At 37.7% G+C, this 19,801-nt stretch overlaps 2 protein-coding genes across 3 annotated transcripts in view; one reads left to right on the forward strand and one right to left on the reverse strand.

The window, feature by feature from the left end:
• Positions 1-19,801, reverse strand: part of LOC124137513 — a 493,827-nt gene that overhangs the window by 414,816 nt on the left and 59,210 nt on the right. The gene's annotated exons all lie outside the window — the stretch shown is intronic.
• Positions 1,579-5,238, forward strand: LOC124120928. Of its 2 annotated transcripts, none has more exons than XM_046483835.2 (3): positions 1,579-2,096; positions 2,986-3,091; positions 3,728-5,238. In XM_046483835.2, the coding sequence occupies exons 1-3, from the start codon at positions 1,751-1,753 to the stop codon at positions 3,987-3,989; spliced, it is 714 nt and encodes a 237-aa protein (XP_046339791.2). In that variant the 5' UTR covers positions 1,579-1,750; the 3' UTR covers positions 3,990-5,238. The 2 variants fall into 2 exon arrangements, with proteins under 2 accessions (XP_046339791.2, XP_048243720.1); XM_048387763.1 differs by having other exon boundaries at positions 1,579-2,081.

Here is a 19,801-nt window from a genome sequence, read left to right on the forward strand (position 1 = left end):
GTTTCAAAACTGTATCGTTTCCCGATAGGATATACAGAATAAAATATATTAATGACACTTGATTACCCATTTCCCGATAAATCATACACAATGAACGATTGTGGTGATACATGATTTCCAATTTCCCGATAGGATCAACATACTAAATAAATAGCCATGTCGGAAGGAAGTATTTCGTTACAATTACGACAAAACAACACGGAATGATAAACTTGAATAAGATACAATTGATTTCCTGTACGGGCGTCTTAGCGCTTACCTTTTTGTTCATGCCATACACATATACCCGTAGACGTTCTGGAACAATATGGAGCGTATCCTCATTACCATTGCGGCTGTCTTCTCCAGGACACAAGGTACATAGAGAATTTCACCCGAGTGTCTTTTGATATCAAATATATCAACACGAGTTGATAAAAGTGGCAAAATTCCGAGACTTGCCGAGGACTTTTTCCACTTTTATCAACGAGTGTTGATATATTTGATATCAAAAGACACGAGGGTGAGATTTTATTTATTATCCAACATCATTCTTTCAACTTTTTCAATTTGTAGAGTAATTAGCAGTGTCTTCAGTGTAAAAAGTACTGCAAACAGCTTCAGTAGCAGAGCCATTAGTGATGTCATTTGATTGTGACGTCATGGTAACCAGTGACATCACAATAGCCTGCAAACCATTGTGATGTAATTTCATTGCAGCGATATCTACAGTGTAGTTATCGCTTGATCTCATCCAAGCGATATCTCCTGTGGGAGCCAGTTTTGGATGATAAACCTTATTGCCAAAACTCAGAAACTGTTTTGAAAAGGTAAGTGTCAATGCTTTAGTTAGATAGACCTCAGAGAAGGTATATATGTGCCGTTATTCTCCATAGTCTTGAAAGACAGGCAGCTGGCCTAACATTAACTACCTCCATAGTGTAAATTGAGACTCACACGACAATAACGGATGAAGTCCTAGTCTAAGATGAAAACGAAAACGTTTATGATGGCGAATTTCTTTCCCAGTGATTTTGCTTTTTACGCCCAATGGAATCTGTTTCGTCAGATAATCGAGACTGGTTATTCGCTGGCGTTGACGTTGTTATTTATGTTTACATGTTTGACATAACATTTAGGAGCTGAATCTAAACCTTTTGCATGGATGGTGAAGATAACATGAGTAACACACAGATCCATGGTTGAGACACGTTTTAACATCGGAACCCAGAGGGACGGTGGAGTAGTTAAAAGTGAAGTGGTTAAAGCGTTCGCTTGTCACGCCAAAGAGCCGGGTTCGATTCCCCACATGGGTACAAAATGTAAAGCCCATTACTGGTGTCCCCGTTGTGATATTGCTGGAATATTGCTAAAAGCGGCATAAAACCATACTCCCTCACTCACACACAGAACCCAGATGTAGACCATACATTACTCATGTGATCATGATGTGTGTTAAAATGATGAATACATCCATAAAAATGCGTTTCTTTACCCAGAAAACCAACATCGACACACCGATCCCATAAAACTACCAATCATAGTGCTGTTAAACAAATTATCTTGATTTGAAACAAAATCTCCAAAGACAATGAAAAACACTCGATTTGGACCCGAATTCAATTTAGTGTCGTCAGATTTACGGGTAACATAGATGTACACTGAAAGCAGTAAAAAAATGTTATATTACAAACATCAACGATTACCAGGGAGAAACTAATTGTGTATTATTGCATCGTCCTGGAATCAGCAGTCTCGGGTAGATTGTGACATGAGTATCATTTATTTCATTGCAGCAATATCCTTCTGCTCGATCAGTGACACAACTGTGCATTGCTACCAATGCAGTGCCATCTGCACATCAAATACACACGCCTGCTTTAGGTGTCCCGTTAACTGTACCGACCCCTGTGAGTTTGTGTGCAGTCCGGGGTGCCTTCACCAAACATGCGAGTATCAGCGAGGACAGCTCATATGCTCTGAGGGATGCCAAGATGGGCGAGCAGGGATATCTTGTCAAGAGTTTTGTCCACCTGACTGCCAAAGCTGTGATCAGTTTACATCGGAGTGCAAAGAAGTAATTGGGAGTCCTAAAAGAACAGGTGCCGCATATTCTGGTACATGTTTCAAATAGTTCTGGTCAAAGCTTAATCTAATTGTTATGATAATTTTTTTAATAGTCTGTGCCATAATCAGGATGATTAAGTATTGTTTTACGTTTTTTTCAATATTGCATTAATGTCAGAGCAAAATGGGCTTCACAATATTGTTTCTGGAACAACACGAACCTAGGCCATCACTTATTCACTATTCCATGTTACTCTACCGGATCTGATGTGTCTTGCGTGAAACCATAGTGTCATATTCCTTGTACTGATTGGGCAATATTTACATGCCTTGGTAAACAACAATTATTCTCAATGATAACATTCATATTATGTTCGCTATACATTCAGCTCTATGGCTGTTTGACAGAAACGCATCAGGTTGATTTATTTCGTTACCTTCTACGATCTCGGCGGTTGCCTCACACACACACACACACACACACACACACACACACACACACACACACACACACACACACACACACACACACACACACACACACACTAACACTAACACACAAACAAACACACTAACACACAAACAAACACACTAACACACACTCACACACTAACACACACACACACACACAAAAGGATGACACACAGAGGATGACACACATACACGCAAACAGGCACACGCACACTCAGGGGCAGACACGCATACACACACGCACGCACACACACACAGAGTTAAAATTGTCGAACCCTTCTATGTATAACATAACCCATGTGCAAGCTACAAATACCCAGTTCAATTGAAGTATATATCCAAATAGTCCAAGTAGTAACCAACTGTATCTTTTATTGACAAAATGACATCGCGTCTGACAATAACGTGAATACGATTAGGGCTTGGGATAAATGTAAGATCCTGTATATATCTTTACTGTTTCCACAGAACATCAATGGCTTGTAATAGGCCCTGTGTTTGCTGTCATTCTTCTTCTGGCTGTTGCTGCGGGGCTTTGTTACAAGAGGAGGCGAGCACTCGGACGTCTCAACAGGTAAAGTATGCACCTCATTGGTGAAACATGTCCTGAAGTTAACTTTTGTATCCCTTTCTTCCCGGTGTTATATGTGAAATTTAATTGAACGTTAATTGAGCGTGCTCGCTTCCGGTAATTCATTGCCTCTAAACGAACAAAGAATTAGCTCGAGATGTACCCTCTTTTTTGTCTGAATGCGAAACACATGTACTCACAAGTATTAATTTCAACGAACACGCGACCACATGCCACGTTGAGGTCAGAGCTCGGCATTTTGGTTGCTGTTCAACATCGGAATTCACACTGAGAGTGTTTCTCCTTTAGATATAAGGATCTACCGTGATCTCAGAGTCGATTTGCTGTTAACCAGAATATATATGAATATGGGACAAAATGAAATAAAACAAAATGATCAAACAGTGTGTCTTACATGTCATTTGTCACTGAAATACTCAGTGTAATTACTGAAACAATAATTCAAAGGGTCATTAAGCCGACATCACTCACTCACATTGATACCAACGCTCTTCAATGTTGAGCTTCAGTGCATAATGTTTTACTGTCATGAAGAATGGGGAGTTAATACTAGTCTATTATGTAAAACGTGAAAGATATCAGAAATGTTTGCGTTATGAGAAAACATTTTCATTACAGACCACTTGCCATTGAAAGACTTGCCATGTCAGGGGAATCTGGGCACGGGCCTGCAATGGAGGAAGAGGATGACCGAAAATTCATATCAGAGGTTACAACTCAGTCAACTCCGGGTAGAGAGTACGAAGATGTTGGTAACACATATGTTGAAAGTGTGCGTCCGGATCAGTTGCAAGGAGTTGCCCCTCCTGACCTCACCCAGAGTAAAGAAGATGGGGAGAAGTACAAATATCTGACGCCAGTCCCGCTGAACCTGCCTTGAGAAAACGTTCCTGCTGCTGAAACCAATTTTCACATTTGGGCATACCAGTGCTTTGACCGTTGTTGTGACTAAAGGCTAAGAATATATATGTTTTCAACTCTGTATGTTGTGAGGCTCCATGTAACCTACACAAGAGGCGGTTTAGTAGCCTAGTGGATGTGGTAGTGGAAAATAGTGGATTCATCGTGTGTCATTCGTCATGCAGTCGGTTGCTTTGTCATAGAAATTTCCATGGAAACTCACACAATTTGATCAAGAGGTCTAATCATAATGTGTCATACGTTGAAGGCCAAGGATTGTGTCTCCGTTGAAATAATCCATAAACATTTCAACGATTTCGGGATTTACGCGACCTTTCTGATGAGACTTGAACCACTTCAACCAAGGGGAGGATTACTGGCGGGCTCCTTTTTCATCACCTTTCACTTCCATGTGTTGTATATATCTTAAACATATTCTGTCGACCATAAGATTTCAATTATTTCCGTAAGGCATATTACCTTATCAAACATGTTTTGAAAATCCGGACATACATCAAGTCCATCTCATTGGCTCATATAGAGTCATGAGATTAAAGCCGATAGCCCGTAGGTTTATAGTAACCAGGATAAATCAACGATTAATGGAAAAGGACATGGCATCTAGTTCATGGCCCTGGACCACATCGACTCGTGTTGATATATCATACCTATTAAAACTTTGATGGTGTTGCATGAACGTTTGGGAAAATAATTATCTTGTTATTCCTACATTTACATAACTGAACCTTAATCTTTCCACACTGCAGCAAGTCTGATTAGTAATAGTAGCGTTTGGTAACCAACTGGGTGATGATGTATTTATACTCTGACGTTAGACAACATCATAACTGTAAATATATGAATGTCTAAATTGTCACCAAAATTTTTTTTCGAAACTGTGTTTAGTATTTGTTTAGTATGTGTTTTGTCATACTCTGACGTTAGAAAAAATCATAACTGTAAATATATGAATGACTAAATTGTCACCAAAAACATTTTTCGAAACTGTGTTTAGTGTTTGTTTAGTGTGTGTTTCTTTAGTAGTTTTAGAATTCTATTTGCCTGAGACCAGTGTTACATGTTCAGTACTTAACAGGTAGAAGCGTTCTCAGACATGATATAATAACGACATATGGCAAAACTTGATTGCAAACAATGCATATGACTTCTCCTACTATTGCCTCAATTATTATCTTACACGGTGTGGGGGCACGGGTGGGCCAGTCGTCTAAGGCGCCGCGATTCGCTGTGCAGAGGTTCGTCCCTTGGGCACGCCAGAAACCTATGATTGTGGGTGCGAATCCCGGTTCTCCCCGATTATGTTTCTAGGTTTGTCAGCACCATACCCGTGCTCGTGGGTTTCACCGAAATGGTAAACGTCTGAGACCTGCGTCACTTCGGGCTTTCCTCCCATATATACTGACATGCCGTGATATAACTGGAATATTGTTAAAAGCGGCGTTAAACCCAACTCACTCACATATACGATGTGACAAGGTTTTACGACAGTGTTTTATATAGTGACGATGCTGTGTCAGTTTTAACAATGTTAATGTTGCTTAATTAAGGAATTAAAACTTGTAGATTGCCTTCTTTTTTCAATGCCATCTGTTGGTACACATAAGTATCCTGGTTGTATTATGTTGTTTCTAAGACATTGACGTGGAGTCACTACATTCATATAACTCGTAACATGGGCCGGGGAATTCCAAAATCAATCTTTATTTCACCTTGAATCGGGCCACCAAAGAGAATCAATCGTGTTTTGAATCCCGTTTCGACCTGGTTATGTTTCTACGTTTGTCCATACCCGCGCTCAGCTCCGGGGTAAAGTTCACTTCTGGCTTTCATACAACATGACAACGCAGCGTTAATGAAAACACAACCACTTATCTTTTATAGAATATTCGCCCTACGTGTGTATAACCTTACAGTTTAACCTCATTGGGTCACGATTTGATGTTGCAAGGGAAGTCACATAATATCAGCCACTGTTTGCCAGTATACGTTAGCTGTTGACTAAGTCTTGATTCATTTTAGTAGTATCTACAATATCTCTCTCTCTCTCTCTCTCTCTCTCTCTCGCTCTCTCTCTGAATTACATGCACACGTACGCGTGCATAAAGAGGGAGAGAGAGAGGAGGGAGAAAACCTACAAGTATTGTTTACTATCACCCACATGTGTTTCATCACACAAAGATAATCATGTACACGAACTGATGTTATCATAAATAACCAAGCACCCACCACCAGCCCAACAACCAAACGAGTTAGGTAAACGGCTACATTGCCCTGTAAAAATAACAGAATAAAATAAGAATTAATGGTTCCGAGGAAGGTTGGTGCCTAAAATTGGTACTTAGACATCATTTTTGAACATTTGTTTGTCATTAACAACACCATTCTTTACTAAAAGCAGAATCCATTGTACAATTCCAATTATATCATAAGCATGTGTTTATCAAAAGTGAATCAAAGTAGCAAAGAAATGCAGATCAGTGTACCTTTCATTTAAATATCATATATAAACCTCAGACAAATATTCTTAACGACTGATCATGAAGTAAGCCTACCGGTTAACGCATTGGTTCGTCGCTTGAGTCAGTGAGTGAGTGAGTAAGGTTTGACGCCACTTGATTCCTGTTTTTTTCACGACGTATCAGTTAAATGTGGGAGGACAGCCGGAAGATGTTTAGTTAAGAAATGCAGTTCTCAGCCGTTTACCACTTTGGCGAAACCCAAGGGAACAATTATGGTGCTGACAAATCTGAACACATTATCGGGTCGAACCCACGACCATACTAGACTTCTCGCGTGCCCAACGGATGTAAACCCCCACAGAAGAATTGGACGACTGGGCCACCCTCGCCACCTGAAGACGTGGGTGTGATCACGATGTTTGAAAGTAACATGCACGTTATCCCCACCCTGATATGGCTTGAATATCACTAAACGTCCCATACAAATTCACTCAATCATTCGCTTCGCAACGATTACATTCACGATATAGAATTGTTGGGTTGGGCTTCCGTCATTCATGGCATGTTTTCCCTGTTCACTTGCTGTACGATTGTGATGGCATACAAATGAAAACCCAACGTTTTTATTGCCCAACAAATGATGTTGCACGTGCATGTCATCTTGGTGTGTTTCGACGCCGGGCTCTCAAGGGGTTGTGTTTTTTTAAATTTTTAATTTTTTCACCACATTTTCGCAGTACCCCATTCTTCCCTCACAAATCAATCTCAATCCATACAGAAATGACCAATTCAATGTAAGTATTACTTTGGCATGGATGTCGGCAACACCCTATCAGATATTTACGATTTTAGTACTTTTGCGTTTCTTTTTTGTGCAGAGTATATATTCAGACTATTTTAGTTTTTAATAAGGATACAAAATGTTAAATCAATATGTATGAAATATTTAAACAAATATTCATTGGTGTCACCTCACCTTAATTTGCCTTCTTAAGCCAGGCATATGCCATTAATTAATGAGGAAAATGAATGTAAGCCCGGAAGATGCCTTTACAGTAATGCAACAACTGAAAAATGAAGAAAAACATTTCCATATCAGTTACTTCCTCCTTATGTTTATATGTATTTTCCAATGAATTCAGGCACGTGTCGGAAAACTAACGGGACATTTTCCCAGATTCAGCAAGTTTCATTTATGTAAATCAATGGCTAAGGGTTGAGACTTAAAACCTGAAGAAAAGTAGTAATACGTACACAAATAAAAGGTGATTATTATGAAAGATTTAACAAAAACGTACATGAAACGTCAATTAGCAACACATTTACATTTCAATTGGAATAAATTTGGTTATTGCGCTGTTCTGAGTCTCAGTCTATAGCGTTATGACTACCTACTGTATAAGGACGTTCTTTGCAATTGGGGCACTTGTAAAAAACTTTAACTTTTATTAACTTTTATAACCATTCTTTATTCTGAATTAATACAGGCAGTATTTCCGTACATGATACACCTCAAACACAAAACCTGATAGAACAACATAGCTAAAAGAGTCCGTGCTGATAGTTACAGTATTTATTCGTGCATCATTACCTGCTTTCAAGGGAACAAACTGACGAATGAACACACATTGAAACTGTTACATTTTAGTATGCATTTGGAAGTTGATCGATATACGAAGTAAATCCTGACGAACGTATGAAGTGACTACAGAGCACTTCGTCGATATAGTTCAACTACAGATAATACAAGCAAAGCTTACGTACATTGTATTGTGTGTAAAATGTATACATAGTTAATGCTTTTAAGTGGCATGATAGTGGAATGGTTTCCAGGATGACGAAAACGCTCTTTTTCCAAAATTTACCTCAATGCAATGCCGACAGACACAGACACATTCACGCAATGAGACAGATACTCAGACAGACACACTGACATATATACGCACAGACATATTTGTTGCACCTCACAGACCTGTCAGCAACTCATATTTACGCTGAAGCATATTGAATGGTAATGTTATCGTATAGAATATGGAGTTAAACAAAACAACACACATACACACAGAGACTGAAACAGCCACAGATAGACACACAGACAGTCACACACAGACAGCCACGCGGACAGACACATACACATTCAATGAGATATATACAAGCAAACAAACACAACCGCAGGCGCGCACAGACAGATAGACACACAGAGACAGACACCGACAAACATACTCACACACAGCCAGCCAGAAAAAAAACAGACACACTCACACAAACACGCACACATACTTACACACAGACACACATACATGTACCCACAGACAGACCTACAGACACACACAAACACACATGCTCACACACAGAGACGCAGAAACAGACTATGTAAAGGTCGGTCCAATACAGCAAACCACAACTCACTGTCAGGCAAACAGTCTACACTGGAGTTTCAAGCACTTTTTTGTCACTCGACAATGAGGTGGGGGGTTATTTTCCTCTTGTATCTGAATGTACCTGCCATAACTATGAAACAACTATAGTCAGCCTTTATGCTAATGATGTTTAGTACAAGTATCCTGGTCATTGTACTTTATAAAGTCATTATGTTAGAAAAGCTTTATGATAGATATTATATTTTCACCGTGAGGCATTTTGCAGTGTATGCATTTCCCGAGACGGTTGTCAATACAAACATGGGTACGCCAAGTGCGTGTGATAGCTGGGACGTTCACCACCAGTAAACACCTAGGTCAAGGGCTTTGTGACGCAAGCAGTAAAGGTATTCCTAAAAGCTTACACACACCATGTAAGCAGTCTATAACCTCGCCCGGCTATATTAACAACACACTTTGCAGATATGAACCTAAATCGTGATTGTAATCCTGTTTTGTATAATCATGACATGTCTTAATAAATAAAACGTTGTTTGCTGCACTGCGCTCCTGTCGGTAATGGCTGTTATTTGTACTCACTTGTGTACAAACATTTCCGGCCATGTGTTGCCGTCAGGACGCTGTGCTTATAATAACAAGGAAAGAAAGTGGGACAAGAAATTTAATATCATAAAATAAAATAAGCTGTTCAAAACTGATGAAAAACAGTTTTACATGTAGTTAAATACAACCAATGAGATTGATGAGAAAAGAACCACCATGGATTCCAGTGAAAGGTTATGGAAACAGTTGTGGTCTGTACCCGGCAACTGCAACCTCGAGGAACTATGGGTGGAGAATTACAATAATAATGTACATGACAAAATAAGGTAACCATTGTTGTGTTTCATTACACCTGATTTACTGAAAGAAAAAGTAATTAAAAAGTCCAAATCTTGTACTTCGCCAGGGCCTGGTGGTATTCGAAACAGGTATTCCCTGTGTCCACACACGGTTACTTCACCGTTGGTCCGCCTTGGTTGTGCAAAGGTCGAACAATACTTCTCCCAAAGAAAGGTGATTTGACTGACCCTAAAAACCTCCGCCCTTTTTTGTCTGAATACACAGTACGAAATATTTACGGGGTGTCTTACAGATCTTGTGTCATCATGTTCTAATGACATTCTTACATGGAGCAGAAAGGAGCCAGAAAGAGATGTTGGGGTTGTAATGATCAATTGTTGGTTCAGAAAATGGTCCTTGATCATGAAGAGGCTAAAACTGACTACAGAAAAGCTTATGATTCTGTACGAACAAATGAATTTGAAGTCATTGGAATGTATTGACCCCCGAGCGGCTGCTTGTTTTACCCAAGTCTTTAATGAGTGGCTGGTCAACTCAACTTGAGAATTCGCAAGGACAGGTGGTGACTTCGGAACCCATTTCTATTGGAAGAGGAATATCGCCAGGCGATTCTTTCAGCCCTTTGCTGTTCTCTTTTTCACTAAATCCTTTAAGCTGTTTGCTTAGTAACGAGGAAGTTTATCATAGATCACATCAGCTCAGAGACCCAACACCCCTTACGCACCTCCTTTACATGGACGACCTTGCAAAAGGAGAACCCACAGTGAAAAAAACAGATTCTCCTCGTCGAGTCCTTTTCTAATGATATTGGCATGTACTTTGGACTCGACAAATGCAACATTCTTCATTTGAACCGTTGCAAGGTAGAGGAGATAGAAAACTATTAAGATTCAAAACAATGTCTCCCTTTTGTCCATCCATATGTATCCAGAACCATATATATATATAACGTGTATTACGTATCTCTGAATAGAGATACCCAGGTTTCTCTTTCTGACATAGTAGACGTAGTTCATTCGGCCTCTGTAAATAACATTTATGCATCTGTCTGCGCTACAATTTCATATTTTAAACCAATAATTTAAGATTCTCACAAGTGCAATTACTATTAACGGGTATACCCCCAATTGCCTGCATACAAACGCAGTGTGGATAACTTAACATGTGAAATATTATGAACCCTAAACAGACACGCTCTACGGCTTTAGCTTCTCTAAATCCCCAAACCTCACAACCATAACATAGCATAGGAACAATCTTAACTATTATACAACTGTAGCTGTACATCAACAGAAATACAGGGATTCCTACTGAGTATGCGATATATAGAGGCGACTGATCTTCATGATCATGTCTTTTGGGCTTGTCCAAAACTCCCCGAAGAAGGGAATACTTGTTATAGATATCAACTGATTAACGTCGCTATATAGCTTGTCCGTCATGGTACTCTTAGCTTGCCTACTACCCTTCCGGAATATAACAATATTTGTTTTATCCGTATTAATGGTTGGACCCCACTCGTCACAGTAAGCATGTAGATTATTTTGCAAGGTCATTCGCAAACAAAAGAAGTTACTGTAGAATCCTAATATGACACACTATAATACCTAGGTCCTCTGTCGGAAGCAGATTATCAGCAAAATCATTCATGAACAAAGAAAATAGAATTGGAGATGAGTTGTCTCCTTGTCTAAGACCGATTGTATGACCAAAGAATTCTGAATAAAAACCTCCCGCTGTTCTAACACAAGATACATAATCGCAATTACTTAGAACTAATAAGAACCGTGCCTTGTGATGTCAAGGACATACTGATGTAAAGGTAATATACAGTCTTGAAGCGATAAGGGCGTAATTTCAATGTAAGAACCTTTTGTTTCGAGAGACTATTCTTAGGATATTCTAATATACTACTGCATCGATTACGTGAATCATGTGCATGGGTGATCCTGACATTAATAGTTGTCTTCCCAATTACTATTCATATATTGATTATGTATTGGTGTTAGGTTTGACTTCACAGAAGTCGTGTATGTTATATGTTCTTCAGATAGAAAATGTCATGCTGAGTAACTTACACAATGTTTACATGTCCAAGGAAAATGTTATTATCTACGATTACCATATCTTATATTTCATATATTTATCATTGGTAATGTGATGATTGTATGGTGTTTCACACGAATAAAGTATAGCACTGACAACGTTAAGACCAGTGTTTTCCTCGGCTACTCGACTGCTTGCTAATAAGTAAGGATAAGATACATCGATGAACAACTTCTATATAACAAATAAAAGCGACGTTTCGGTGCAGGTATTAACTTGCGTGTCTACACCGTAACGTCCCTCCTAATTGTAATAAAGAAGTTGTTCATCCATATATCTTATGCTTACTTTGTACTCTTCTCAACTCTACTCAACTTCTCAAAGAAGTTGCTTGCTAACAGATCAGCTGAATACATGTATATCGTTATTGAAACTGAGTCCTTCCTAGATGTGTTTGTGCTTTGTATGTATGTATGTGTGAGTGTGTTTGAGGTTAGTGTATGTGAGCTCTGCATTTCACGCTGATGACGGAATAATAGCCCAATCAATGTGTATATTTACAATGTTCGTGTAACCGAAATTAATTTCTTTTATCCCCAGCATTCATTCGCTTGTGAATATAAAACATCAACGCCAGAGAATTATCCAACGAAAGAGAGAATGGGTTTGGTTTTACACCACTTTTTGCAATATTCCAGCAATATCACGGCGGGGGACACCAGAAATAGGCTTCACACATCGTATAGGGAATCGAACCCGGGTTTTCGGCGTGACGAGCGAACGCTTCAACCACCAGACTCCCCGACCGCCCCTCCGACGAAAGAAATTGCAATTGGCGTAAAAAGCAAAACAGCGGTGAATATCATACGAATTGATCACAAGCAGCTACATTGAGAACTTGGTATAGCAAATGAAGACACTACCAAGTGCAACTATCAAACTCAAAATGTCAACGTCATAGATTATCTACGGAAACAAGTTCCATTGGGAGTGAAAGGCAAAATAGATGCTTTTGTAAAATCATACTTATGCCATAATGGTCTCAGGGTAGAATGATCATTATGCATTAATTAGATCCCTAGTGTTTAAAACATGAACATTGACAAGTTTAATTACCCTTTTTGCACACATCTGGTGTCATCACTGATTGAAAATGATTTTACGAAAGCATCTATTTTGCCATTTACTCCCAATGGAATTTGTTTCTGAAGATAATCTAGGACGTTGACATTTTGAATTGATGTATGTGCACTTTTGGTGCCACATCCTCGATTTAGCTTCCTGTTTTGTATTATCTTCTTGTCTTATATACACACATTTCTTGTCAAGTTACATAAAATAAAAACGTGGTTAATTTGAATAATATAAATTTTATTACGCCATAAACAATTAGACATATAATTATCGTACAAACAAGATAATTAAAAGCGAAAATTGAATTTGCGCAGTTCTGATAATTGGCGACTAGAATAAAGTTCGTCCTAAGGGACCGACCACTGCAACACCGGATATTTCTAAATTAAAACTGTGAGCCTTTATAAGAAAGTTTCTACAATGGGTTTATTGTGACAGACATTTTTTCTACAGTCTGAAGCATAAATATTTGTTTCACGCACTTTGTGTCTTTTTCGATAAAATATCTCCCAGAATAGTGAGTGAGTGAATATAGTTTTAAACATGTTTTAGCAATATTCCATCAATATCTAGGTGGGTGATACCAGAAATTGGCTTTACATAGTGTACCCATGTGCGGAATCGAACCTGCGTCTTAGGCGTGATGTGCGAACGCTTTAGCCACTAGGCTACCCCACCGCCCCTCTCCCGAATATCATATGGTCGGTCCCTAAAGTAACGTTATGATCTATTGTCACAAGTTACATCATGGTTTGGGGGAACCGAAAACTAATCAGTTGTGTTCGACATCTCCAATAATGATATACCACGATAGGACCCGTGAAGATCCGGGGTAGAAAAGGTCTTCAGCAACCCATGCTTGTCGTAAAAGGCGACTAACGGGATCGGGTGGTCAGGCTCGCTGACTTGGTATATACATGCCATCGGTCCCAATTGCGTGGATGGATGCTCATAATATTAATCACTGGATTGTCTGGTCCTGACTCGATTATTTACAGACGTCATATAGCTGGAATATTGCTGAGTGCGGCGTTAAACAACAAACTAACCGACCAATATACCACGATAGCTATTGCCAATGGAATATGGATGATAATTCTGGGCTTATTACCGATTTAGAAGATTCAATACCGAAGGTGTCAAAAAGACCAGTGGAAATATATCCTGGTGAATGTTATCAACAACTACTAGCGATAATCTTCCCTCTCATGTGGTGTCGGGAAAAGTGGGTTATCATGATATGATTTATCCAGTGTTGAAACAACCTGTTGAAGTAGTCAGCTATCTCGAAAGACCATTAGGACACAGCACTATTCCCATCGACACTTTTGTCTGAAGAGACCTAGCTCGTGTATATCTATGTGACCATACAAATCCGTCTTTCGATTATTTTAAGGCAACAAAAACAACTTTTAACATATGTGAAGACAGCTGATTCATGGCTTCGATATAATTTGGTTTAGATTTGGAACATATTTAAGTTTATTTAATCTATTCTTTTTGTAAAGAACTCTTAATTCGTGTATATTGTTTATATTTAAGAAACACAAACATTGATGGTGTTCTTGGAATGCTTTGAAAATTAACATACCAAATGTATCATACAGAGTTTGAAAGCGGTTTCTATGAAACTGATATGTATATTTTGAATAAACAAAACAGGATTAATCACATGTTTAGATTACCTCAATCTCATTAACATCAGATACAAGTTGTCGCTACCGCTGCGGATATCCCATGACAGGTAATGTCAGAACGACCTTCAGCGAACTTAGACCGAACAATAAAATGACAAACAGGAAGCCGACATTAGCCACTGAAGAGCAGCTTTCTTCAGCTTTGCAGCACTAATTTCAAACTGGCGACTTCAATTCCAAACTATGCTTTTAAAAGTGTTTAAATACAGCCATACAGCCCGTAATCGTAGTTTTGTGTTAAGCTTTATAGGTTGCATGGTTAGAAAACATATTCCGCTACGAATGTATCAAACCAATACGAACATTTCATTTTTTTATCAAAACGTGTTTGTATCGTTATCTATCATGTAGTTTTCCGATTTTCGAATACGAACGTTGATACCACTTAATTTCGTTCATTCTCGTTAATCCGACTTTATCATATGCAACCAACCATGTCGGATAAACGGGACCTGACTGTAAACAATTTTACCTGAATGTTGTTATACTGACTAACGAGAGGATATGCCAATTAAAACATTAACGAAATTGATAAAATGGACAATGATAATTGAATATCATATTTGTCATGGTTTACAATGCAATAAGGACAACAAAACCATATTGAAATAAACTTAAAGACACCACATGTAATTAAATTCAATATTTTATGAATAGTCATATCATCATTGTAGGCAATAAAAACAACAACATATTATCAGAATCAAATGCAAAGGTGCGCTGAAGAAGCTGAGGTCATTACAACAGTGACTAAAGGAACGTAAAAATGCTTACCAAATTGAATCTATGTCATCAACGTCCTTGTAATTTTCTGGTTTTATTCCTTTACACTCAAAAGACATGTGAATACTTTAGGTGTTATTTGTTTATCTTTACATGCTAATCTTTCTAGTCGTACTCATGATTGTGATTCTGACGAATACATCTTTGTACACACATACATAACGTGCGCAGTAGCCTTACGAAATGATCGTTATTAGATTATAGCTTATTTAGCCTAATGTACAATGTTTTATAGCAATAAATAATGTTCATAATTTACAAGCACATCTATAAAACTGTGCATCAGAACAACAGGCATTATATAGAAATATACACGAGACAAAGTAGGGTGATAATTTCTATATACGGGATTATATTCTAAATGTAAAAAAGAATAAAAAACTATCTATCAATCAATAGACGACACAGCCTATTCAATTTCTTTTAAAAAACACATGTATGGTTATGACGCCAAATATTTCACAAAGAACACATTTGATGAAAACAAGATGGACACAATATGTGTAATTTATATTCTGTTTTAGATAATATATTTTTGTCTTTTCAATTTGTATTGGCTTGAACATCTCAAATTGGTAGAAGCGTTCCATAAATATTCAACATGGCATATGTTAGGGCACTGCACACGTAACCAACACACGTAACCAAAACATATTATGTTTAAATATAAAACCTTGTAATTACAGAATTAAAATGCATTAATTAACATTAATAACAGTGATAATATAAACACATCTATCAAAATGTATGTAAATGGACACTTTTTATGACAACATAGCGCATTCTTCACGAAGCTGGCAAACAACTGTTCTGACTATACATCCATACTGACAACAGCTATGTAAGGAAAATGACAACGCGTATATAAAATATATAATAAACATGTATAATATGAACAAATGGCCTACTACAAATGGATATGGTAAAGAAAGCAATGTCATATACAAAGTAAAAGCACAGTCATTTTTGTGATTAATGCTCATATGAAATGTATTCCAAAGGCAAGTGGTCGGGTGACAATTATCTATAAATGTCTTCATTTACATCATTTGTCAACAGACGTGATCTCCAAGTAGACAGTAAATGACTCTTTGAATTACTGAGCTCTTCAGCTGAATATGCCATTGTGAACACAAGTCAAGCATGATAGAACTGTTGGCATGTTCATCTAGGAACGACCTTGCTTGATGTTACCACTGCAACATTAAATCACATTTGATGTCCTTTCTGTTCTTGTCGAAAATCATTACATTTACATTATTATTATGTTCTTTTGGACGTGTACACTTTGTATCAAAGTGATACTCTTTGAGAATCCAACTTGATCAGGCGCATGATATATATCATGTTATACGATCACGTCTGCATATTTTGCAACAATGTCAAGGCGTCAAAAGATTTCTGATTTCTATTCATACTGTTAATATTTAGATATATGTATACGTACATGAATATTTTACCAATATTATGCAAATATACAAAGTCCATGCTAGAAAATAACTAGTCTCGATTTCCAACGGAACATGTTCCATTGGGCGTAAAAGGCAAAATAGGTGGGAAAATTATATGAGAGGATCACTGAAAATCAGTGATGACATCAGGTGTCAACAACACAACTTTAACAAAGTAGTAATTAAGCGTGTGCTGTCAATCACTCTATAAATGCGATGAATAAATAAACCTGGTGATATGTATAGAGACAAGAGCTTAAGAATAATTTCATAAACAAACATATGTTTACCATTGGCTATCGATACATATTTGATAACGTATACATGTTTTCAAAACGATTGGTTCACTTGTATATATTACTGTTTCATTTTGAGGTGTCATATATATTTTCTGAATTCAATAATCTAGTGTAAACAATGCTCAGTACACTCCTCATATTCCAAATGGATACTCCCAGTGATAATAGTCATGCTGCCTATAGGAATAGTTAGTTTCATCATATTACAAGGTACTTCATTATATATGACACATCAATTTGAAATACTACATTGGACTCGTCATTATTACCAGCAGACAAGTCACACTTACGAATCAATACGTACAGGTATTTTTAATTATCTATTTTTTTGTTCCCTCATCTCATTCTTACAGCGTCCACAAGAACAAATCCGCCAATACACTTATCCCTTGAAGATTCTTTTAAAGTCAAATGAGACTTCAGTTGTAAAAATATATTCGTTCAATGCAAACAATATAAAGACTGTCTGTTTTGCAAATATGCGTACAAAGGGCAGACTGATGTTAAAGTTCTTGTATTACTTTGTTTATAGATTATGTAAAGAATACAAACATTAACAATATAACAACATGCAATAATATCGAATGAGGATATGCAAATATTCACACTCTATTACATCCACATTGACCAGCTAAACACTAAATATGTCAATTTTAATTGTCATTTTCAGAATTGTGTTTGTCTGCCTTTATCTTTGCAGTTAATTGACCAGGAAACGTTTATCCCATTGAAGACTCCATTCAATAATATGGATACATGAACAAAAAGTATTGTGGTACAAAATACGAAATCAATGATAAATCACTTCATTATGTGTGGATTCATTACTAAATATATGTTTATGTTTATCAGTTTTTCCTTACTTCTTTATTACTGATAATCCATAACTGATTCTAATACAACACAAAAACACATCAATTTAGGACTATAACCCATTATTACCTTTATTACCAGTCTTATCCGGAACTCAATGACCTCTGATAAGAGACATTGATTGATAATAGACGATGGCGGCTCAGGTAAGAGGCACTGTTGGGTGTTACACTATGGGGCCTGGGTAAAAGACTTAGATGGGTAATCCACTATCAAGACCCGGAAAGAGACAGTTATGGGTAATACACTATCGGAACCAAGGTTAAAAGACACAACAGATTTGTGATGCTCAATCGAGACCCGGGTAAGAAACACTGATGGGTAATACACTATCGAGATCTAGGTAAAAGACTTGGGTAACACCGTATGGGGACCCGAGTAAGATGGTTAGGTGATACACTCTCAATACCTGGGTGCGAGACTGAGATGAACAATACACTCACGAGGTCGAGTGAAAGACAGATTTGTAATACACTGCCGTGGCCCGAGAACGAGACATACAATGTACATATGTATATGGGTAATACACTATCGAGACCGGGATAAGAGACATAGATGGGTAATACATTGATAAGATCAGCATAAGAGACATAGATTAGAAATGGACTATCGATACCCTTGTAAGAGATATAGAAGGGTATAACGCTATGGAGACCCGTGTAAGAGATATGTATGGGTGTTGCACTATCGATAGCTGTGTAAGAGACACAGATGGATTTTACACTATGAAGATGCTGGTTAGAGGCATAGGTGGGTAAAGCATTATCGACAACTGTGTAAGAGACACAGATGGGTTTCACACTATGGAGATGCTGGTAAGAGGCATAGGTGGGTAAAGCATTATCGATAGCTGTGTAAGAGATGGGCATTACACTATGGAGACCCGTGTAAGAGATATGTATGGGTGTTGCACTATCGATAGCTGTGTAAGAGATGGGCATTACACTATGGAGACCCGTGTAAGAGATATGTATAGGTGGGTAAAGCACTATCAATAGCTGTGTGAGAGACACAGATGGGTTTTACACTATGGAGATGCTGGTTAGAGGCATAGGTGGGTAAAGCATTATCGATAGCTGTGTAAGAGATGGGCATTACACTATGGAGATACGGGTAAGAGACATATTGGTTATACACTATAGAGAATACGGTATACAACAAATCAGGTTATATTTCCTTTTCTCCAATGTGAATTAACCATCTATTGCTAGCCAAGTGATTGATATTTCTGTATATATTTAGAATATTCATACAACGTTCTGATAGGTAAAATTAAACAGTATTCAAGTATAATCAACATCAAACGTTTTTGTAATATTCATGTACTCGCGGTGAGTTAGTCGGATTCATGTAAATATGCATTGGTAAGTTTTAATGGCATTCACCGGAACTTGTGATTTGAAGGTCTATCATCCCAAACTCGCCTCTACAGGAGATATCACTCTGGTGAGAAGAGAAGAGAAGATATCTCTGCAATGAGACTGCATTGCAATGCCCTACAGATCATTGTGATGTCTTCGGTTACCATGACGTCACAATCAAATGACATGATTTTTCTCTCTGCTATTGAAGCTGGTTAGCGGTTCTCTTTGTAATCATTTTACTGCTCATGACTGTTAATAAACTAAAAAAGTTAGATTTCAGTAGATTTTGGATGATAAAATCTCATTCAGTTGGATTCTCTATATACTGTCTGATTATCTGTTATTGACCTAAAAATCAAAGTATAAAATGACATTGATTACATACACGTTATCTTTTCTTATGAATAAATGTACAACAATTAGTTAGATACCTCGAGATCG

The sequence above is a fragment of the Haliotis rufescens genome, unplaced genomic scaffold (genome assembly GCF_023055435.1).
Source record: "Haliotis rufescens isolate VD_foot unplaced genomic scaffold, xgHalRufe1.0.p SCAF_7, whole genome shotgun sequence".
NCBI classification, from domain to species: Eukaryota; Metazoa; Mollusca; class Gastropoda; order Lepetellida; family Haliotidae; genus Haliotis; species Haliotis rufescens.

What these genes read in the sequence shown, in the direction of transcription:
- LOC124120928 (XM_046483835.2), top strand. Translation starts at nt 1,751, where the DNA reads ATGAGTATCATTTATTTCATTGCAGCAATATCCTTCTGCTCGATCAGT. An exon ending in AACAGGTGCCGCATATTCTG is followed by an intron (nt 2,097 to 2,985) that starts GTACATGTTTCA and finishes CTGTTTCCACAG; the next exon opens with AACATCAATGGCTTGTAATA. An exon ending in GCACTCGGACGTCTCAACAG is followed by an intron (nt 3,092 to 3,727) that starts GTAAAGTATGCA and finishes TTTTCATTACAG; the next exon opens with ACCACTTGCCATTGAAAGAC.